The 22,310-nt window shown below is 49.8% G+C and overlaps 1 protein-coding gene across 1 annotated transcript in view; it reads right to left on the reverse strand.

Moving 5' to 3' along the window:
- Nucleotides 1-22,310, reverse strand: part of LOC123378542 (unconventional myosin-X-like) — a 277,407-nt gene that overhangs the window by 30,935 nt on the left and 224,162 nt on the right. Inside the window, exons 32-37 of the mRNA XM_045032485.1 lie at nt 19,907-20,101; nt 11,047-11,204; nt 9,744-9,867; nt 7,230-7,527; nt 3,136-3,343; nt 2,368-2,504 (exon numbers count right to left, since the gene is read on the reverse strand). Of these exons, the coding sequence (XP_044888420.1) occupies nt 2,368-2,504; nt 3,136-3,343; nt 7,230-7,527; nt 9,744-9,867; nt 11,047-11,204; nt 19,907-20,101 (1,120 nt within the window). The remainder of the gene's footprint in view (nt 1-2,367; nt 2,505-3,135; nt 3,344-7,229; nt 7,528-9,743; nt 9,868-11,046; nt 11,205-19,906; nt 20,102-22,310) is intronic.

Consider the following 22,310-nt stretch of genomic DNA (forward strand, 5'->3'; position numbering starts at 1 on the left):
TCAATATCTTCATCAATGATTTAGATAATAGCATACAGAGTTCACTTATAAAGTTTGCAGATGATACCGAGCTGGGAGGAGTTGCAAGTGCTTTGGAGGATAGGATTAAAATTCAAAATGATCTGGACAAACTGGAGAAACGGTCTGAAGTAAATAGGATGAAATTCAATAAGGACAAATGCAAAGTACTCCACTTAAGAAGGAATAGTCAGTTGCACACATACAAAATGGGAAATGACTGCCTAGGAAGGAGTATTGCGGAAAGGGATCTGGGGGTCACAGTGGACCACAAGCTAAGTATGAGTCAACAGTGTAACGCTGTTGCAAAAAAAGCAAACATCCTTCTGGGATGTATTAGCAGGAGTGTTGTAAGCAACACACAAGAAGTAATTCTTCCACTCTACTCTGTGCTGATTAGACCTCAGCTGGAGTATTGTGTCCAGTTCTGGGCTGCACATTTCAGGTAGGATGTGGACAAATTGGACAGAGTCCAGAGAAGAGTGACAAAAATGATTAAAGGTCTAGAAAACATGACCTATGAGGGAAGATTGAAAAAATTGGGCTTGTTTAGTCTGGAAAAGAGAAGAATGAGGGGGGACACAATAACAGTTTTCAAATATGCAAAAGGTTGTTGCAAGAAGGAAGGAGAAAAATTGTTTTTCTTAACCTCTGAGGATAGGACAAAAAGCAATGGGCTTAAGTTGCAGCAAGGAAGGTTTAGGATGGAGATTAGGGAAAACTTACTAACTGTCAGGGTGGTTAAGCACTGAAATACATTACCTAGGGAGGTTGTGGAATCTCCATCATTGGAGATTTTAAGAGCAGGTTAGACAAACACCTGTCAGGAATGGTCTAGATCAGGGTTTCTCAAACAGGGATCGCCGCTTCTGTAGGGAAAGCCCCTGGCGGGCCAAGCCGGTGTGTTTACCTGCCCCGTCTGCAGATCCGGCCGATTGTGGCTCCCAGCAGGGATCGCCGCTTCTGTAGGGAAAGCCCCTGGCGGGCCAAGCCGGTGTGTTTACCTGCCCCGTCTGCAGATCCGGCCGATTGTGGCTCCCAGCAGCTCCCATTGGCCCAGAACAGTGATCTGCAGCCAGTGGGAGCCGTGATTGGCCGGACCTGCGGACGGGTAGATAAACAGACTAACTTGATATCTTTTTTTGATAATGGTAACAATGTTGATGTAATATACTTAGACTTTTGTAAGGCATTTGACTTGGTACCACATGACATTTTGATTACAAAACTAGAAAGATAAAAGATTAACATGGCACATAATAAATGGATTAAATGCTAGTTAACTGATAAGGTCTCAAAATGTCATTGTAAATGGGGAATCATAAGTGAATGGGTGTGTGTCTAGTGCGGTGCTGCAAGGATCAGTTCTTGGCCCTATGCTATTTAACATTTTTTATCAATGACCTGGAAGAAAACATAAAATCATCACTGATAAAGTCTGCAGATGAACAAAAACAGGGGGAGTGGTAAATAGTGAAGGGACAGGTCACTGATACAGAGCAATCTAGATTGCTTGGTAAGCTGGGCACAACCAAATAATATGTATTTTAATAGGGCTAAATGTTAATGTAGGCATCTAGGAACAAAGACTGTAGGCCATACTTACAGGATTGGCGGCTCTATCCTGGGAAGCAAGGACTCTGAAAAAGATTGGGGATTGTGGTGGATAATCAAGTTGAACAGGAACTACCAATGCGATGCTGTGGCCAAAAGAGCTAACATGATCCTTATATGCATAAACAGGGGAATCTTCAGTAGGAGCAGAGAGGTTATTTTACCTCATTATTTGGCACTGGTGAGACTGCTGCTGGAATACTGTGTCCAGTTCTGGTGCCCACAATTCAAGAAGGTTGTTGATAAATTGGAAATGAGTTCAGAGAAGAGTCCCAAGAATGATTAAAGAATTAGAAAACATGCTTTATACTGACAGACACTAGAAGCTCAATCTATTGAGTTTACAAACAGACAATTTTAAAATCAAGATAGGATGTTTTTCTAAAAGTTCTGCTCTAGGAATTATTTTTGGGAAGATCTCCGGCCTATGCTATAGAGGAGATCAGACGAGATGATCACAGTGCTCTCTTCTGGCCTTGGAATCTAATGAATTCTTTTTTATCACTACAACAAACAGGTGCATGATTTATTACATGCAACCTACTAAGGGCTAGAACCTATAGGGGGTCTAGTGGTTGAAGGAGCTGACAGGGTGTTTGCCCTGAGCTCATGGTACATACACATGCTATCAAGCAGCATAAGGGTCACTCACTTAACCAGAGAATTTCAGAGCTAATGTTATAACCATTCAGTCAAGAGTCATCAGTATGAGGATCCTCTGAAATGTTCTCTTACCTCTCAAACTTGGCAAGGATATCAGCAACAATTACACGACTCTCAATGGCCCTGTCCACATGTTGATTGCGTTCAAAGAGGGCAAACATATTACGACTGTCCTCCATGGCAAGCCCTCGGATAAGCTTCTCAACCACCTGCAGGGGTGAGAGATCAGACACCTTGTGTACTGTACAACACTGGGTATTATCACTCACACAGGAGTCAGCATTTAAAATAGGAAGAGGGATCCCCAAAGCCACTTCCTCCCATTAGAGCTCCAAATCCATCTGACTACGTGCAGGAGAATGTCAGGGTTGCTTCATCCAGTAAGAGCCCAAAGGTCTCATCTCAGAAGTGGCAAGTAGGATTCTGTTAAATTATTTCTTTTCGTAGATTCATAGATTTAAGGCCTGAAGGAACCATTACATTATCTAGTCTGACTTCCTGTATATCAAAGGCCTGAGAATTTCACCCAGTTACCTCTCCATTGAGCCCAGTAACTTGAGTTTGACTAAAGCACAACTTCCAGAGAGACATCCAGTCTGGATCTGAAGCCATCAAGAGATGGAGAATCCACCACTTTCCTTGGGAGTTTGTTCCAGTGGTTAGGAACTTCCAAACAGTGTTTCTGAACACTCAAACAACAGTTCTCTCTCTATAGGTTCTTTATGTCCCTCATCACCGTAGCAGTTGAGAACTGGGGTTGAGTGGCAGACATCCCTGCACCCACTACCATCACCCATCCTATTACGTCCCTGTGCCCATTAATACTACCTATGCTATTACCTCTCCTGCACTGGTGTGGGAGTTGATGGTGATTTTACAGGAACCACCGCCATGGCAGTACACAGTTGTGGTCATTTCTTCACGAGTGATGAGAGCCAGTATTTCCTCCTGGGAGGGCACAAACTCCCTGGTCTTGGTTCTCTTCAGGGAATCACTGATGAACTGGGCATACCTGTCTATTTCTGTGCCTGGGAAGAGGTCTCTTACTCTAATTGTAAAGAAAAGGAGAAAAGCTGTTACATGATGAACAGAACATGTCCAAGTGCAGGTAGATTTCTACATAGCATGGAGTACCATAAGCACAGCATCCCACAGAAATGTGTTGCCAAGTACAGCCATACGAAAAAAGGCCCGGATGCACCAAGGGACTTAGGCATTGCAATGCTCAGTGTCACAATGTCTAACTTTTCAGTGCCTACAAAATTCAAGGAACAACAATGGGATCCACAACGCCTGAGTTAGGCGCCTATGCTCCCCATACAATAAATGGGAAGAGAGAGGTGCCTGAGAATGGGATCCACAAAAACAGTATGCTAGTCAGGGAGCTGCTTAAGTTAGCCAATGGGAGATACCTATGAGAGGGGCGTGTCCTAAGCCCCACCCCCTTAGTGAATTAGGCACCTAAGTCCAGACTGCAGCAAGGCTCCTTCCTCTGTTTGTGATCCACAGTCAGGAGCCCCACCCCTGGAGTCAGGCAGCTTAGGTGCCTACGTTGTTTCCTGTGAGAATGACTTAGGTAATAGCCTTACTCCACATAAAATGTCCAGAAGAGTAGGATGTGGTACTCCCCTTACAACTTTTACTTAATCTGGGATGGGGAAAGACAGATTCTATTCTCCCCCTCAGGAAGAGGGGGAGAAAGGATTTGAACAGGGGTCTCCCTTATCTTTCAGGAGAGTGCTCTAACCATTCGGCTAGGGGATATTCTGATGTGGGATTCCCCCAGTCTCTCCTACTGAAGCTGTATATAATTTTTTTGAGTCATGGGGACAGAGAGAGAGCGAGCAGGAAAGAGAGAGAGAATAGTCCAGTGGTTAGGGCTGTGATGCTGGCAGGCCAGGTGCCAGCTCTTGCCACGACTGCAGGCATTAGGTAATACTCATACTCATACAATACTCAGCATACTCATAGCTGGAGACCAGATCAGTTCAACTGTATGTTAGTTTGCTCAAAATAGGTATTAGTTTTATAAGAATCTAGTGTTTAGACTCTATGGAATGCTTGTAAGTTGCTGCCTGCATTAACCTCACTTATAATGTCTGTATTCCATGCTATAAAAAATGTGTAAGTTTTGCTTTATAACTTTGAAAATGTTTGCTCTGAATTTGTGAACCCAGGTACGGGAATTGTCATCCCATCCCCCATCCATCCAGGAGGGCTATCAACATTTAAGTGGACAATTATAAGACAAAAGCTTTATTAATTGCCCCATCCACCCATGGAGAAGGTCTGGTCCCATCACTCTGAATACTAGAAAAGGGAAATAAAAATAGTTGATGTGAAGATTTTTCATCTCTTTGCTCTTTGAACTCTCACAGGGCTAGAGACACCAAACTGAAGCCAGAGATCCCCAGGAATTATCTCCTGCATCCACCCTGAAAGACACTTTGAACTGATGGAGCTCTATAAATACGTCACCCTTAGGATTTAGATGATAACTCAGTTGTGTGTTTGCTTGCTTTAACCTGTAAGTAACTCTCATTTATTTTTCCTACTTAATAAACCTTTAGGTCAGTGGTCCCCAACCTTTTCGTCTGGCGGGCACCAGACGAAGGCCCGTGGCGGTGGTCGAGCATCCGCCGAAATGCCACCGAATTTCTGCGGCATTTTGGCGGCGACGCCTTTTGATGACGTCACTTGTCGGCAGCAAGCAGCGTCATCGAGAGGCGTCGCCGCCAAAATGCTGCTGGCCAGGACGCGGGCGAATTTAGGCACCACGTTGGGGACCCCCCTGCTTTAGGTAGTGAATTATGGGATTGGCTACAGGCATTGTCTTCATGTAAGATCTAGGGTACCAATTGATCTGGGAAAGTGCCTGATCTCTTGGGACTGGAAGCAACTAAAATACGGTAAAAAGCAACAAAGAATCCTGTGGCACCTTATAGACTAACAGATGTATTGGAGCGTAAGCTTTCGTGGGTGAATACCCACTTTGTCAGATGAACGTAGTGGAAATTTACAGCGGCAGGTATATATATGCAGGCCAGAATCAGTCTGGAGATAACAAGGTTATTTCAATCAGGGAGGATGGGGCCCTCTTCTAGCAGTTGAGGTGTGAACACCAAGGGAGGAGAAACTGCTTTTGTAGTTGGCTAGTTATTCACAGTCTTTGTTTAATCCTGAGCTGATGGCGTCAAATTTGCAAATGAACTGAAGTGCAGCAGTTTCTCTTTGAAGTCTGGTCCTGAAGTTTTTTTGCTGTAGGATGGCTACCTTAAAATCTGCTATTGTGTGGCCAGGAAAGTCCTACAGGTTTTTGTATATTGCCATTCCTAATATCTGACGTGTGTTCATTTATCCTTTTACATAGGGACTGTCCAGTTTGGCCAATGTACATAGCAGAGGGGCACTGTTGGCACATGATGGCGTATATAACATTGGTGGACGTGCAGGTGAATGAACCGGTGATGTTGTAGCTGATCTGGTTAGGTCCTGTGATGGTGTCGCTGGTGTAGATATGTGGACAGAGTTGGCATCGAGGTTTGTTGCATGGATTGGTTCCTGAGTTACAGTTGCTATGGAGCGGTGTGTGGTTGCTGGTGAGAATATGCTTAAGGTTGGCGGGTTGTCTGTGAGCGAGGACTGGCCTTCGAAGTTCATGCTGATTTCCTGAAAGAGAGAAGAAATTTCCTCAAATCTGTCCAAGGTCTGTGAAAGTGAGGGATCATTGTCCAGGATGGGTTGTAGATCACTGATGATGCATTGGAGAGGTTTAAGCTGAGGACTGCAGATGATATCCAGTGGAGTTCTGTTGGTTTCTTGCTTGGGCTTGTCTTGCAGCAGGAGGTTTCTGGGTACACATCTGGCTCTCTTGATTTGATTCCTTATTTCCTCGTGTGGGTATCATAGTTTTGAGAATGCTTGAAGATCTTGTAGGTGTTGGTCTCTGTCTGAGAGGTTGGGGCAAATGCAGTTGTACCTCAGCACTTGGCTGTAGACAATGGATCGTGTGGTGTGTCTGGGATGGAAGCTGGAGGCATGAAGGTAGGCATAGCGGTTGGTGGGTTTTCGGTATAGGGTGGTGTTAACGTGACCGTCACTTATTTGTACTGTGGTGTCTAGGAAGTGGACCTCCATTGTAGATTGGTCCAAGATGAGGTTGATGGTGGGGTGGAAGCTGTTGAAATCATGGTGGAATTCTTCTAGTCTCCTTCCCATGGGTTCAAATGATGAAGATGTCATCAGTGTAGCATAGGTAGAGAAGGAGCATGACTGGACGAGAGCTGAGGAAGCACTGTTCCAGGTCAGCCATAAAAATGTTGGCATATTGTGGGGCCATGCGGGTGCCCATAGCGGTACCACTGGTCTGGCGGTATATATTGTCACCAAATTTGAAATAATTGTGTGTGATTTTTGCTGTAAGTGACCATTTACCAATAAATCTAGTTTGTCTGGATGGCACGATAGACTGGAGAGTTTATGGGGACTGTCTGTGACTCCAAAGTAAGAGTGCTGTAGTGATTCAGGAGTTCACACTTGTTACTGGCTGGCATGAGCCACTCCAGACAGCGTGACAAGGGCACCCCCAAGGGAGGCCCAGTCCCCTGGCTCCAATGACTTTAATGAATGAAAACAGAAAGTTAAAGCAGAATATAGTCATAACTTAATTATACTATTTTCTATTGTGACAAGGCAAGCAGGGGGCAAGGAGGCTGAATGCTGTAAAGCAGCAGGTAGCAGGATCTAGGTGTGCAGGATAAAGGTTGCAATGCCATAGGAACCAGTGGAGCGGGAGAAGCAGATGAACACTAGAATACAGGAGGTAGCAGGAGCTGGCCATGGAGGAAAGAGAGGCTAGCTAGGTTTCTAGGTCCCAAGTTGAAGATGATGGAATTAGTGAAAGAAGTGGCAAGTATCTGCAAAGTGGCTCTTACCTTCTGAGGTGGAACTTGAGATAGCGGAGGATCCCTCTACTGGGAAGGAAAGTGCAGCTCATGCAGGCCATCAGCTGCCAGTGGTGAAGGTTTCCAGAACTGTTGGGCTGTGGGATGTGGTTAGTTTGTTTGATTAGTTGACAATACACTTCATCACGAAGGGGCTTTAGGTCATGGCAGGTCTGCAGAATGCCTTGGATAATGGGGATGGGATCAGACACTGTCTCAATCTCCTGCAGGGAGTTAAAAATCTTGATGGCTTCATCCTGCAGGCTGCTGTAGCCCTTCTCTTGCTGCACTGTAGTGGGATCACAGAAACAAAGCAGACAGGAGTTCAGCATTTCCCTGAGCCCCTGCTTGCCAAGCACACAGTGTACCAGTTTGCGGACTGTGCCTGACTCCATGAAACGGGAGAATGGCAACATGAGAACAAGCATTACTGGTCATCTCCTGATCCCAGGAAAGCTCCTTCTTTAAATGTAAAAATACACCACTGTCCAATCAGTAAATTAAAAAATTAAGCTTGTCCACATTGCAAATCATGCATATTTTTAGCTATACATAAAAACAAAGAGTAGTACCCTTAAAAGGACATTTTCAATTTGAAATCTAGTCAATTTCAAAAAATGAATTCAAAGCAGTTTGAGGCACTGTCCTGAGGCCTCTGACAATTTTTGCAATCATGTTTTCATCTTTTCAGAACGTTTAAGTCTCCCCTGTTTTTGTGAGGGACCCACACAAATGACAAGGGAAACAATGGATCAGATGTACAGGTTGTAACTTGCTCTGGGGCTTGGGGTCATTATCCCCTTACATTTGATCCCTAAAAGAAAAGAAAAACGTTCCTGTCACAGCTTCCTGCTGCCTTGCCCAGAGGGAAATAAAAGTCCCATGACAGCTTCCATTACCCAAGGGTCCAAACCTAGGGTGGCTTCTTTCTGCACAGTCCAAACCAACGAAACCTGAAAGAAACAGTTTATACTGGGCTTCTAGGTCCTGGGAACTATTGTGGTCCTCCTCAGTAGGAGACAAGCAATTAATTTCACAGTTTCTTTCTTTCTCCCTTCCCAGGCTTGGTTTAGGCATGTACTCAGGCCAGGTCCATACCACATACCTATATTGGTATAACTACATCGCTCAGGGATGTGGAAAATCCACACACTGAGTGACAGTTATACAGACCTAACCCCCGACGTAGACAGTGCTATGCTGGTGGGAGAGCTTCTCCTGCTGACACGGCTACCACCTTTTGGGGAAGTGGATTAACTATGCCAACAGGAGAAGCTGTATGTGAAGATGAGCCCCTAGTTTGGAAGAAATCAGAGGACTCCTCTCTCCCGGGCCTCTGACTCTTATGGTTTCCCAATTAAGAGGCACAGCTGCTGGCTCCACCTCCTAGCATTCTAACAAGCCAGAGCAGTGAGCTCCTCTGCCTAGGCCTGGCAGCTCCAGCAACCTTTAGGAGACAGCTCTCAGCCCAGTGAAGGCGTTTAATCCCTTCCTGATCCAACTAGGGGTAGGGCACATACACTCCCTCATCCAGTGGAGACAGGGATACTGACTGTACTAAGAAAATGCTGCCAATGTACAAAGCAAACACACTGAAATATGAGAAAAAGTGTGTGTGGGGGGGGTCTAATCTCTGTTATTAATGATTTCTGGTAACAAAAGTAGGTAAGAAATGTTCAGTCAGAGTACGTTTGCTAAGCTGATGCAATCCCTTTGAGGTGTACATTTAACAGGTGGAAGAGGAGTAGCAAACTCTACATCTGTACATTGGGGTCAAGTTCATGTTCACAGAGTAGTCACAGCACTGAACACAGTTTGCATTGGGCCAATTTCCTCTGTCATCCCAGACCTTGTACTCAAAGAGGAAAAGTGTTTGTGGCAGATTGCCTCAAGGCTATGCACAGGAGAGGGGCGGATTCATAGCAAGGTCTGGGGACAGAAGGGGCTGGTCCCTCTGCCAACCCGGGTGTGCATAATAGTCCCAAAGGGGACAGAGGGTCAGGCTCCATCCCATTTTGCACCATGGGAGCAGGGAGCCTGTGAATGCTATCAACGTACTGGAGAGATCAGACTATCGCTGGGTGCTCAGCAGGGGCGGCTCTATGTATTTTGACACCCCAAGCATGGCAGTCAGGCGGCTTTCGGCGGCGTGCATGCGGGAGGTCTGCTGGTAACGCGGATTTGGTGGCATGCCTGCGGGAGGTCCGCTGGTCCCACGCCTTTGGCATACCCACCGCCGAATTGTTGCCAATACCGCGGCACCGGCAGACCTCCCGCAGGCATGCCGCTGAAAGCTGCCTGCCTGCTGCTCTCACAGCGACCAACAGGCCGCCCCCTGCGGCGTGCTGCCCCAGGCACGCGCTTGGTGTGCTGGTGCCTGGAGCCATCCCTGGTGCTCAGGGTCTGCATTATTCAGTACTTGGGGCAATACTCACATAGCACCTTCTCCTCTACCCCAGAGGGATAAGAGGTTTCAGGGACTCTGCAAAATGAAAAAGCACTTACTATTGATACTGACATCTCCATAGGGCAGTGGCAGCAATGGGGAATGAAGAGGGTGCTGAGTGTATCTCAGGATAGGGTTCCTCCTATATGTCTGTTCCACTACTTCGAAGTTCATACTGTTTTCCTGAAGGACAGAAGAAATTTCCTCAAACCTGCTCAGTCTTTCCCCAGAACTCTTCATATAGCCAGGTTTAAACAAGAGCTTCTCCCATCAGGGTTCCATGAGGGGCCCAAATAACTAGGTAACAGCTCAGTTAACTTGTACTGTAAATATTTGTATAAGAATTGAAACCACCTCCCCGAGCCTGAGACTGTGACACACAAGTGCCTGAGGGGAACTGGACATACTGGTTTGTATGTGCCCAAGCGAGCATGTCCACAAAATCTTATAGCTGGGAGTCACACTTGTCAGAGGAAGTCTGAATCCTAATGTGCACAAGGGGTTCACATGTGATTCAGTTCTGTGGATTCTGTCACATGTGCATGAGGAATCAGGATGTGTCTGGGGTGGGGACTCCTGATGTTTGACCACAGGGGAGTCATACATACCTGGGTTGGGGACTCTGACATTTGTACACTCAGGAGTCACATGCCTAATGGGAATGGGGATCCCAAGGTTGATGTCTGCAGGATCTGCACATGATGGCTGACGTGGAAGTTTCTGATTTGTGCATAAGGGGAATTTACACACACCTAGTATGGACTCCAATGTGTGCCTGGTGAAACCCCACAATGGGCTTAGCCTGAACTCCTGCAGAATAGTTTATATCTTGAAGCATGACATTTGATTATTTTAGCTGTATAATTACAAATGTTTTCCCTCAGTCCTTTTAAGACACCAGTCTTCTCTCCTAACATACCTAAGATAGTGACAGTGAATAAGGTCAGCTGCAGACAATAGCACAGGAACCTCGGTAGACGTGAGGGGGCCACAAGGGCAGGTGGAGGGATTGGGGCTCCCCACAGTGATCCAGGGTCCTGGGCAGCTTTTACTATGGCCTGGCTCTGGCTTCTGGCTTGACCAGCTTTAGGGGGAAGAGGAGGAGCTGGGGCAGGGCGATAGAGAGGGACCAGGCCTCATTGTGAAGGGGAGCTAAGGTCCCTACCACGAAGCGCAGCCCCTGCAGGCACTGCTGTGTGCCTGCCCAAGGCTTCCAGTCTGGGGTGGCAAAGCAGCCCCTTGGCCCCCAAACGACACCCATGTTAAAAAGTAGGTGGGCATGGCCCTGTTGCTTCCAGCGCACCTGGCTGCAGATCTGGAATATTCTCCTGAACTCTGACTGCAGTGTTCAATGTTACCTACCCTGATGTCACGAATAAGCTGCTGTGTGGGTGTTTCTATGGGAACCTTGCTGTCAATGACTCCTTGGATGGCAGAGGCCCAGCGCATGGCTTCATTCAGTAGCTTGGTGTAGAGTCGGTATGAGTGCTTTCGACCATGGACTATGATGTTCCAGTAGCCTATGGGCAAACAAAGGTATAGGAAGATGGAACTTGGCTGCAATTTTCTGACTCCATGTGCATGCAGCATGTGGCCGTAGAAATACATTGCTGAAAAAGTGACAGTCTTATCAAATGACATGATGAAATTGGCTTAAATGGACTGTGTGGACAGGAGCTTTTCCCTAGGAAACCACTTCTCAAGGGAGAATCCCAGTCCACGTCTTGATCCACCTCCATTCCTCCCGACCCACAAACGCAATCTGCTGCAGGTGATGGTGGGGCATTCCGGTTCCCACCTCCCTCAAAATACAAACATTGTTTCATGGCAGGGTGACTCCACCCCACTTCACCCTTGGCTCTAACAAGGCATAAAGGTGGGGGAAGCCATAACAGAAGGTTGCAAGTATGCGCTATCACTATGATTGGAGCTCAGTTTAAGTAGTGTACTTATTTATGGAGGGTTTCTAGTCACTCGCAGATAAGGCTGTGTTTAGGTTTGCACTTTAAGAAGGACTCAGAGCCCTCAGTTTCACATGTTAAGGTTGGAATTTAGTCTCCAATTTTTAAGCACCTTTGCTCTTCCCAGACAACTGTATCTCTCTATTTTTTTGTCAAAGATTTACTAATTTCTGCAGAGGAATAATTTTAGAATTTTAAACCTGTTAGAAATCTTCCTGAGACTGTAAACGTTTGGTGCTCTTATGACTGGAGAGCCAGTCACTTAAAAAAAAAACAAAAAAAAACCAGTTACCTTTTCTGTAACTGGTGTTCTTTGAGATGCGTTGCTCAAGTCTGTTCCATATTAGCTGTGTGGGCTTGCCACATGCACTAGTGCCGGAAGTTTTTCCCTCAGCAGTATCTGTAGGGGACTAGCCTCCGGCAACCCCTGGAGTGGTGCCTGCATGGCACGGTATAAGGGGCGCTGCGGGCTCCCCCGACCCTCAGTTCCTTGTTGCCGGAAAACTCCGACAGTGGCAAAGGACGGAGTCATGGAATAGACATGAGCAACACATCTCGAAGAACACCAGTTACGGAAAAGGTAACTGTCTTTTCTTCTTTGAGTGCTTGCTCATGTCCATTCCATATTAGGTGACTCCAAAGCAGAACCCCTGGAGGTGGGTAGGAGTTCACGGATGTGTAGTTTGCAACACAGCTCTGCCGAACGCATCGTCGTCCCTGGCCTGCTAAGTGATGGCACAATGAGTGGTAAACATGTGGACAGAGGACTATGTTGTGACTCTACAGATGTCCTAAATAGAGATGTGCGCCAGGGAGGCCGTCGAAGATACCTGTGATCTCGTTGAGTGGGCTCTGACAATCAGCGGCACCGGAACCCCCACCAGGTCATAACAGGTCCTTATGCACAAGGTAATCCAATTAGAAATCCTCTTGGAGGACACCGGAAGACCCTTCATCCTATCCGCTGTAGTGATGAAGAGTTGAGTTGATTTATGGAAAGCCTTGGTTCTTTCTAACTAAAAAGCCAAGCCCCCCTTCATTAATGTGTGGAACCTTTCCAGCAGCAGGAACGCCCTGGTGCAGGTCGCATCGAGGACCGATCCAATGACCTCTATCCTCTGCACCAGCACTAACGTCTACTTTTTGTCATTTACCAGTAGGCCCAGAGAGCGGCACATGGCTTGGAGCACTGCGACATCAAGAACTGGAGCTGCCCTTGACAAGCCAGTTGTCAAGGTACAGGTAGATCTGGATACCCTGACGCCTGAGGTAAGCAGCCACTACCAACATGCACTTGGTAAACACTCCCAGTGCTGTTGCGAGGCCAAACAGGAGAACCACAAACTGGTAGTGGTGGGGCCCCACCGTAAACTGGAGGAAGCGTCTGTGCCTTTGAAAGATCACTATTTGGAAATATGTGTCCTTCAAGTCAAGGGCAGCATACCAGTCTCCCAGATCCAGGGAGAGATAGAAGCCAGGGAGACCATGCGGAACTTTACCTTCTTTAGGTACTCGTTGAGGTCTCGCAGGTCCAGGATGGGCCATAGACCCGCCCTTTGACTTTGGGATTAAAACTACTGGGAATAGAACTCCTTGTTCCTGTACTCAAGAGGAACTTCTTCCACCACACCCAGCTGTAGCAACCTCTCTACCTTCTGCATAAGGAGACTCTCGTGAGAGGGGTCTCTAAAGAGGGCTGAGGAAGGCAGGTGGGAAGGGGGGGGTGGTAGAAAGGAACTGGAGGGTATAACCCTGCTCCACTGTGCTGAGAAGTCATAGGTTGGAGGTTATAGTGGTCCAAGCAGGGAGGAAAAGGGAAAGGCGGTTGGAGAACAGTGGGACAGATGGATCCGGGGAATAGTCTGGTAGGTCGCCCTCGGGCGCACACTCCAAATGACCATTTGGCCCCTTTCTTGGTATGGGTTGAGCCCAACTGGGCAGAGGGTGGGGGCGGGTGGCTCAGATGGAGTTTGTAGCCCTTGGCCCGTTTGTGGGGCTGGTCCTGCCGAGGCTGGCTCCCCTGGCCCTGAGGCTGCTGTGGTTTGAACTGCTTACAGGCCAGGGCTGGGACATAAAGACCCAGAGTTTTCAGGGTGGTGCGGGAGTCCTTGAGGCCATGCAACTTGCTGTCTGTTTGCTTCACAAATAGGGCTCGGCCATTGAAGGTCAAGTCCTGCATAGACTGCTGAGCCTCAGAGGACAACCCAGAGAGGAGCAGCCAAGATGCTCGCCGCATGGAGATAGCGGAAGCCATGGTGGGGCAGCAGCAGCAGCCGTGTTTGATGCCGCCTGGAGGGCTGCCCTGGCCGCGGTCGGCCCTCATCGAGGACTGCCCGGAACACCTTCTTGGAAGCCTCAGGGAGCAACCCTTTGAACTTGGCCATGGCTTGCCACATATTAAAGTCATATCAGCTAAGGAGGGCTTGGTGGCTGGCCACTCTCAGCTGAAGGCTGGAAGACGAATAAATCTTACTTCCAAAGAGATCCAGCCTCCTTGAGTCTTTATTTTTGGAGGTGGCCCTGAGTTGTCCCTACCTCTCTTTGTGGTTAACCACCTCTACTACAAGAGAATTGGGGGCAGGGTGGGAGTATAAGTTCTCATGCCCCTTGGTTGGCACAAAGTACTTGCGTTCGGCCCTCTTAGAGCTAGAGCCAGGGAAGAGGGGGTCTGCCATGAGGCATTAGTGATTTTGGAAACCCCTTCATGAAGGGTTAGAGACACCCTGGCAGGAGCCAAAGACATCAAACAGGAAGTCCAAGGGCTCTTCCAGTTCCTCTGCCTGAAGGCCCAGGTTGGAAGAAACCCTCTTCAAAAGCTCCTGGTGCACTTTGGTGTCACCCTGAGGAACTGGGTGAGGGGCCCCCGTGATAGCTTAGTCTGGCAACGATGAGGATGATGCTGGTGCCATGGGAACCTCCACTTCCATTGGTGGTCCAGCAGCTTGTTCCCTGAGTCCTCCTGGACCTGTGCGGTCTTATTCCCTGAAGCCTCAAGCACCAGAGGGGGATGGGATACCGAGGCCGCTGGCCTCTCTGAGGCTCCTGATGCCAACCTGGCAACCTGGGAGGGTTGGGTGAACCCCCAAGGGCTCCATGGGTAGCATGGTGCCAGCCACTGCGCCTGAGGCCATGGAACAGGCTTTGGTACTGATGATGTAGGGAACCTCACTCTGTACTGGAGGTATAAACAGAGCACTTGGTACCGGGCGACCAGGATCGGGCAGCGTGATGGCTCTTGTCTGACCAGTGCTGGTCACTATGACCTGATGCCGACTTGTCCAAGTAAGACAGGTGTCTTGGTTGGGATCTTGGGGACCGATGGCGTTCCGCAGATCTGTGTCGGACACCCGGCGATCCACGCCTCATGTTACACAAACGGTACCGGGAGCTAATACAGGCCGGTCACATCTTCCTGAGCAGAGCGACTTACTACTTGGGAAACGGGCGATGACAGCCTGGTGATCTGCGATCTCAGACCCTCGATCGGTCCCGTGATCAGTATGGGGCCCTTGGAGACAGTTGGGGCTGGTCTGGGAGTTCTTGCTGGGTGGCTCAGAGGATCTGTACCAATCTACCAGTGAGGTATGATGCGATGGTGGGACATCCCCCTCGATGGAGAATGGTGCTGCTGCGGCGGGGACACACGCATAGGTCCCAGCATGGGTTTTCCCCAAGACTGGGGTACTGCTGGAGTCGGTGTGGGTGGCAACGGGAGCACCAGGGTCTCCTGAGCTACTAGAAGGGCTTTGGGCATCGATGGCACCTGAAGCTGGCCAAGGCCTGCACCGCTATCCAGAGTCACAGGCAAAGCATGGGATGGGCTGCACCGCTTGACCTGAGCTGCGAGGGTATTGAGCTGCCCAGCAGGGGTTGTGGCTCACCCCCAGCCCTCTCCTTTCCCTTACAGGAGATAGGAGATCTTCCCCTCACAGTGTTTTTGGCTTCTTGACTGGAGCCGTAGAGGGGACCAGTGCCAGCTCGTGGACGGTGCCAGCAGAGCACTGTGCATGGAGGCCACAGTGCTCAGTGCGGAGTTGGACAGCTTTTCCGGTGCCGGAGTGAGTGCCGACTCCCTACAGAGTGCTTTCAGATGGATATCGTGCTCCTTCTTTGTCCTAGGTTTAAAGGCCTTAACCTAAGCACTGTAGGCAGCTGGTATGTGGATCTCTGATGGGCATAGGCTGTTTGCAGTGATCGCAGAGCTTAAAGTCTGGGGACCGGGCTACGCCCCATCCCCCCGCCGAGTCCCGTTCGGGACCAACGAAGAGTTGAGAACTACTACTAAGGGTAACTAAGACACTACTAACTATATACAATTATATTACAGATTTTCAAAGTTCGCAAGAGCAGAGAATGAAAGAACATTAGCTGAAGCTGCAGATGTTCCAGCACTGTCCCAAAAAGGCAAAAAGGAACTGAAGGTTGGGGGAGCTGGCGGTGGCCCTTATGCCACACCATGTGGGCACCACTCCAGGGGACGCCAGAGCTGGTCCCCTATGGATACTGCCAAGGGAAAAACTTCTGGCACCTATGCATGTGGAAAGCACACACATATAATATGGAATGGACATGAGGAAGCACTCGAAGAAGAACGCCAAGCTTCACACACTGATTCAGTCTCATCACTAAAATTTATTCTTAAACGTTAAAAAGAAGTATTCCTCTATCCATCAAAACCTATTTTACCCCTACAAGGAAAAGCCAAGAAAACTGCTCTGGTGCAGAGCCTAGTTTGCCCCAAGTGCTAAGAGAATGGTGCATAGGGCTCTCCCTCTGGCACATGACACCTAGACCATCATCTCTCCACCATGCCATCCCAAATACCACAGCTGCCCAGCCTGCCTCCTTCACTCACAAGATCTACTCATCACAGAGACCCTGCAGTGCCAGAGAGGTGAAGTGGATAGCAGAGGGCCACAAGAGAGAAATCAGACTTTTGAGAAGACCGGGGGATAAATAGATGGGGGCTGGAGTGAGAGGTAGAGCCCAGTTTTTATGTTCTAAGATCTCGGTGCTCATATAGACTGGTCTCTATTCAGTACTGCTGGTCCATGGTCTAGGGAGTGAAGACAGCAGCACTACAAGGTGCCAACTCTGTGTATACTGAGGTACCAGTGCACCAAGGGCTCCCTCTGGTGGGCCTGCCTGAGCCCTGGTGTACTCAGGGCTCCGCACAGTGCTGCTGTTGGCTCTACTAGCACAAGAGAAAGCACTGCTGGGGGATGTTGCAGGGGGGCAGTCCCAATATAGGGGGCAGGAGTGATAAGGGAAGGGGTGCCCACGTTCTTTCCCCCTGTACATATCCCACCAGGCTCCCTGGGAGATTTTAAACCTCCCCTGCAGAAGTCCTGGTCCGATGGACCTGCTTAGGTCTGTAAGTTGGATCTCTGCTCATCAACTAGAGAAAATGCATTAGATCGGGGTTCTCAACCTTTTTCTTTCTGACTCCCCGCCAACATGCTACAAAAACTCCAGGGCCGGGGGGGGGGGGCGCCTCGGGCCAGCTCCGCACGGCTGGACCCAGGGAGGGAGTGCCACCTCTGCACCCTGACTCCTCTTAGTAGGCCACCCGCTTGTCTGGATTAGGAAGGGGGCACAACCAAAAATTATAACTCAAAGGCATGGGCTCAGCCCAAAAGATTTGAAAAGTGCTCAGGGTGCAGGCAGCAGGTAGCTAGGGGCTGTGTGCTGGCAGGGATGTGGCTCAGAGTGCAGGCAGGAGTGTACCTAAGGGCTGTGTGCGGGAAGGGGAGTGGCTCAGGGTGCAGGCAGGGAGTAGCTAGGGACTGTGTGCAGGCAGGGATGTGGCTCAGAGTGCTGGCAGGAGTGTAGCTAGGAGCTGTGTGCAGGCAGGAGTTAGCTCAGAATGCAGGGAGAGGGTAGCTATGGGCTGTGTGTGGTTACGGTGTAGCTCAGGGTGCAGGCAGTGGGTAGCTAGGGGCTGTGTGCGGGCGGGGGTAGCTCAGAGTGCAGGGAGAGGGTAGCTAGGGGCTGTGTGTGGGTAGCGGTGTAGCTCAGGGTGCAGGCAGTGGGTAGCGAGGGGCTGTGTGTGGGTAGCGGTGTAGCTCAGAGTGCAGGGAGAGGGTAGCTAGGGGCTGTGTGTGGGTAGCGGTGTAGCTCAGAGTTCAGGGAGAGGGTAGCTAGGGGCTGTGTGCAGGCAGGGGTTAGCTCAGGGTGCAGGCAGTGGGTAGCTAGGGGCTGTGTGTGGGCAGGGGGTAGCTCAGGGTGCAGGGAGGGGGTAGCTCAGGGTACAGAGAGAGGGTAGCTAGGGGCTGTGTGCGGGCAGGGGGTAGCTCAGGGTAAAGGCAGGGGGTAGCTAGGGGATGTGTGTGGTTACGGTGTAGCTCAGGGTGCAGGCAGTGGGTAGCTAGGGGCTGTGTGTGGGCAGGGGGTAGCTCAGGGTGCAGGGAGAGGGTAGCTAGGGGCTGTGTGCGGGCAGGGGGTAGCTCAGGGTGCAGGGAGAGGGTAGCTAGGGGCTGTGTGTGGTTACGGTGTAGCTCAGGGTGCAGGCAGTGGGTAGCTAGGGAATGTGTGCGGGCAGGGGTTAGCTCAGGGTAAAGGCAGGGGGTAGCTAGGGGATGTGTGTCAGGAACGGGAGGGCCCCAGCCCCTGCAGGAGCTGCTCTCCCTGAAGTCTCTGCTGGTCCCAGAGTCAGATCCCAAAACAGGGCAGGGAGCTGAGCAGCAGCCCTAGTCCTAGGCGGCAGCAGTAGCAGGAGACAGAGGAGCAATACAGCTGCCTGCTCCATGCACCAGTCAGAGCAGCAGCCGCCCCGCACTGTATGGCTCCTCCAACTTGGGCAGGGGGAGGGGCATGTGTGGACCTAACCAGAGAGTGGACGTCCTGGGAGCAAGGCACTTCAGTTTGGGGGGGGGACAATGCCCCCTTATGCCTTCCCTCATCTCTGCCCATGGGCTTGGGGCTTCTGCCCCATGAGGCAATGGGGATCGTGGATACTCTGAAACTGGATTGCAGACCCCCAGGGGGCCACAGATCCACAGTTGAGAACCGTTGCCCTAGATGGAGATGCTATCCCTGGAGCAGAGCCTAGCACTTGCAACTCTGAACATGTACCCAATCCCAGTACACATGCCGAGACCCTCTAACTCAATGGCTCTCAACCTTTCCAGACTACTGTACACGTTCAGCAGTCTGATTTGTCTTGTGTACCTCCAAGCTTCACCTCACTTAAAAACTACTTGCACACTATTATTGAAAAATTGCTGACGTTCTCATTTTTACCATATAATTATAAAATAAATCAATTGGAATATAAATATTGTACTTACATTTCAGTGTATAGTATATACAGTCATATAAACAAGCCATTGGCTATATGAAATTTTAATGTGTACTGACTTTGCTAGTATATGTAGCTTGTTGTAAAACTAGGCAAATATCTAGATGAGTTCATGTACCCCCAGGCGAACACATAGCCCTGGTTGAGAACCACTGCTCTAACTCACACTCGCATGCACCGCTAGACCTCCTACCTCTGGCTTTTCTGAGCACTCGTAACTCGTGATGTCCTGAGCAATACTGACCTGTGCTCCCCCATCTGTCTATATCCATCTGCTGCCTCTTGTATAGTTAGTCTGTAAGTCCTTGCGGGCAGGGACCATCTCTTTTGTTCTGTGTTTGTACAGTGTTTAACACAATGGGGTCCCTGGTCTATACTTAGGACCCCTGGGCGCTACCGTAATATAAATAACAATAGACCTTATGAGTGGACAAATGTCAGTAGGGAACATATGCAAATCTGGCTATTGTTAGTTAAGTTTGTGCATTTGAGTGTGATTTAGAGGAACTGAGTGTGTGGATTGGGATAATCCAAATTGCATGTGCCAGGGAATTTGTTCTGAAGGTTGGAATCTGGGTACCACTGGGTAGTATGTTGAAGTGTCTAGATTGGGCCTGCCTAAACTACTGTTTCTCCTTGATTTTTGGTAATGTGTTGGAGGGACTGTAACCGAACAACTTTAAATTACTGTCTAATTGATAATTTGTCAGGTGGTCACATGCAGGGGTGATGACAGACAACCTTCATCCTTCTCTTGACCTTTTCAAACCTCTTAGTTGTTTTCATACGATGAAGTATCAACAACTGGACACAGCAGCCCAAATAAAGGCACATAGCACTTCCCACTATAACTCTCCATCACACCGACTGTATCATATCCTGAAACCTCCCTCCCTTGGTCAGTCACAGATGGGAAGGCTGTTCTTGAAAAATGAATTTCCCTTTTGTTTGTCTCTCTTACCAGTTTCTTTAAAGACTCTCTCATCAGCCTGGACCACGGAGCAGAGGCTATTGAGAACAAGTGTGCCAAGTTTGGTGGCTGTGCGTTCTGAAGATTTGTAGTAATCAAGGGCGGTGTTTGTCAGCACAAACCAGCGTTTCTTCACCTTCAGAGAGGATGTCTTGTTGCTGCTTTGAACTTCCTTATGAAGCCAGCCTAATGGGAAAAAGGCACAATAACCTTTAAGTTATTGGAGTGTACATGGGGGAACTCGCCGGGCTGAGCCTGTCCGAGGAAGGGACGGGCCCCGCAGAGGGCCCCCGTGATAGCGGTACCCGTGAGCATAACTGCAAAGGCATTGGAGACTGTGGGAGAAACTGAGGAGGGGAAAGCCCCGCCGGAGGAGGAAGCAAATTCTGACCCCCGCACCTGAGGGACAGGAGGAGCACAGGGTGGGGCACCGGCAGGCGTGTGACTGGTGCAATGACCTGTAAGCAGAGGCAGAATTATGGGGGCAGCCGCTACCTGTGCAGTGTACCTTCTGCGGGAGGGGGATGAAGCAAACACCTACAGAGGTGGCTGGGGTCTGCCCGGCCCCGAGTGGGGAACTGCTCCCGGAAGGGCCCCCTGCAGGTAGAAAGCGAAAGGGCCAAGGGGCGAGATGGCTGGGCTTTGTGGCTCTTAAGGGGGGAGGGATCTAACAGGGTGGCCAGGAGAGCCTGGCCAGGTCCCTGATAGCCCCTCTCCAATTAAGGGGATTAGTTGGGGCTGACAGAGGAGACCATGCCCTGATTACTTGAGCATTGGCACCTGTGGGCCTAATCAGCCAGCCGGCCATATAAAGCTGGCAGGGAAGAAACGGGGCCGGGGGCGACACAGGAAGGGGAGGAGTGTATGGCTCTAGGTCCCTGCTGGTAGGGAAAGCTAGCAGCGCCCCAGGGTGTTGGCCTGAAGAAGGTGTAAATAGCTGGTGGTGGGAACTAGCACAAAGGAATAAAAGAGCACTGGTGCACACACTTGAGACGGTCTCCCACTGAGTTTTGTGGAGGAGCCAGGAGGGCGCCGTTACATGGAGATTTGCAATTCTCTTTATTTGTGATGGGCCAAGAGAGAAGGGGAAAACAGGTCTTATTCTGCTGTAATCCTGCCCTCAAGAAGGGCAAGCCTTGCTCAAAGTTTCCTGGACAGTAGAAAGCACCTTTGTTTTAAAAAAATATATTTTGTTTGGTTTTGGAGTTTCTATTTAGTGAAATTCAGAATTTTAAGAAATCTTATCCCTAAAGACTCTGCTACAAGAAGGAGATCCCTGGTCTGTTGTCTGCGTAGGAGTGAAGGCAGAGAACTTTGGAGGTTCTCCACCAAGGGGCAGTCTTGGCTCCAGGCTGGCTGTCAATCTTAGTTCTGCCTCCCACCAGCGGGAAGAGGGGGAACGCACCACAGTACAGACTGCTAGACATGGAGCACGTGGTGGGTTAGCAGGGTGCTGGAACAATTTTTATAGTGGGAGTGCTGAGAGCCATTGAACCAAACTGTAAACCCTGTATATAATGGAAACTATTTCAAGCCATGGGGGATGGCAGCACCCCCCAGTTCCAGCACATGAGGGGGTGAGAACCAATTCATCTACTTTGTTACCCTCTTGAGAACTATCTGATCCAGGGACAATGTGTGAGCCCGTTACGGATAGACTTAGCCTGTCTGTGATCAGGGGCGGCTCTAGAAAATAGGCTGCCCCAAGCAGCGCGGTGTGCTGCGCCGCCCTTCCTTGGTCCCGCGGCGGGTCCCCTCTTCCCGCGGCTCCGGTTGAGCTCCCGCGGCAGGTCCACCGGAGCCCCGGGACGAGCGGACCTCCCGCGGGCACGGCTGCGGACGGTTCGCGGGTCCGGCGGCTCCGCTTGAGCTGCCGCAGTCATGCCTGCGGGAGGTCCAGCCGAGCCGCGGGACGAGCGCCCCCTCCGCAGTCATGCCTGCGGCAGGTCCGCTCGTCCGCGGCTCCGGTGGACCTCCCGCAGGCATGACTGCGGCAGGTCCACCGGCCCAGCCTGCCGCCCCCTAGATTTGGCCGCCCTAGGCAACAGCTTGGTTTGCTGGTGCCTAGAGCCGCCCCTGTCTGTGATATGTCTTCCTCTTCTTCCAGGCAAGTGACCGCTACCAATGTGCTACATAAGGCATTAAAAAGAGATAACCCTTGTGAGACATGCCTTCTCTTTCCCCTTGGGCAGATGGCTCATGTATACCTTCCCACCTATAACCTTTCATCACACCCTAATCAAGCTCAAGAGAAATGAAGATTCAATAATTCTAAAAGGCTGACAACATCTAAGATAAATATGGTTCTCCACTATTAGGGACAGCAACAACCAGTCCATCAGCTATGGAGGAGGCCAGGTTCCCACTCAGGCAGATCACAAAGCAGCAGCGAGGG

Source organism: Mauremys mutica, chromosome 10, assembly GCF_020497125.1.
Source record: "Mauremys mutica isolate MM-2020 ecotype Southern chromosome 10, ASM2049712v1, whole genome shotgun sequence".
Taxonomy (NCBI): domain Eukaryota; kingdom Metazoa; phylum Chordata; order Testudines; family Geoemydidae; genus Mauremys; species Mauremys mutica.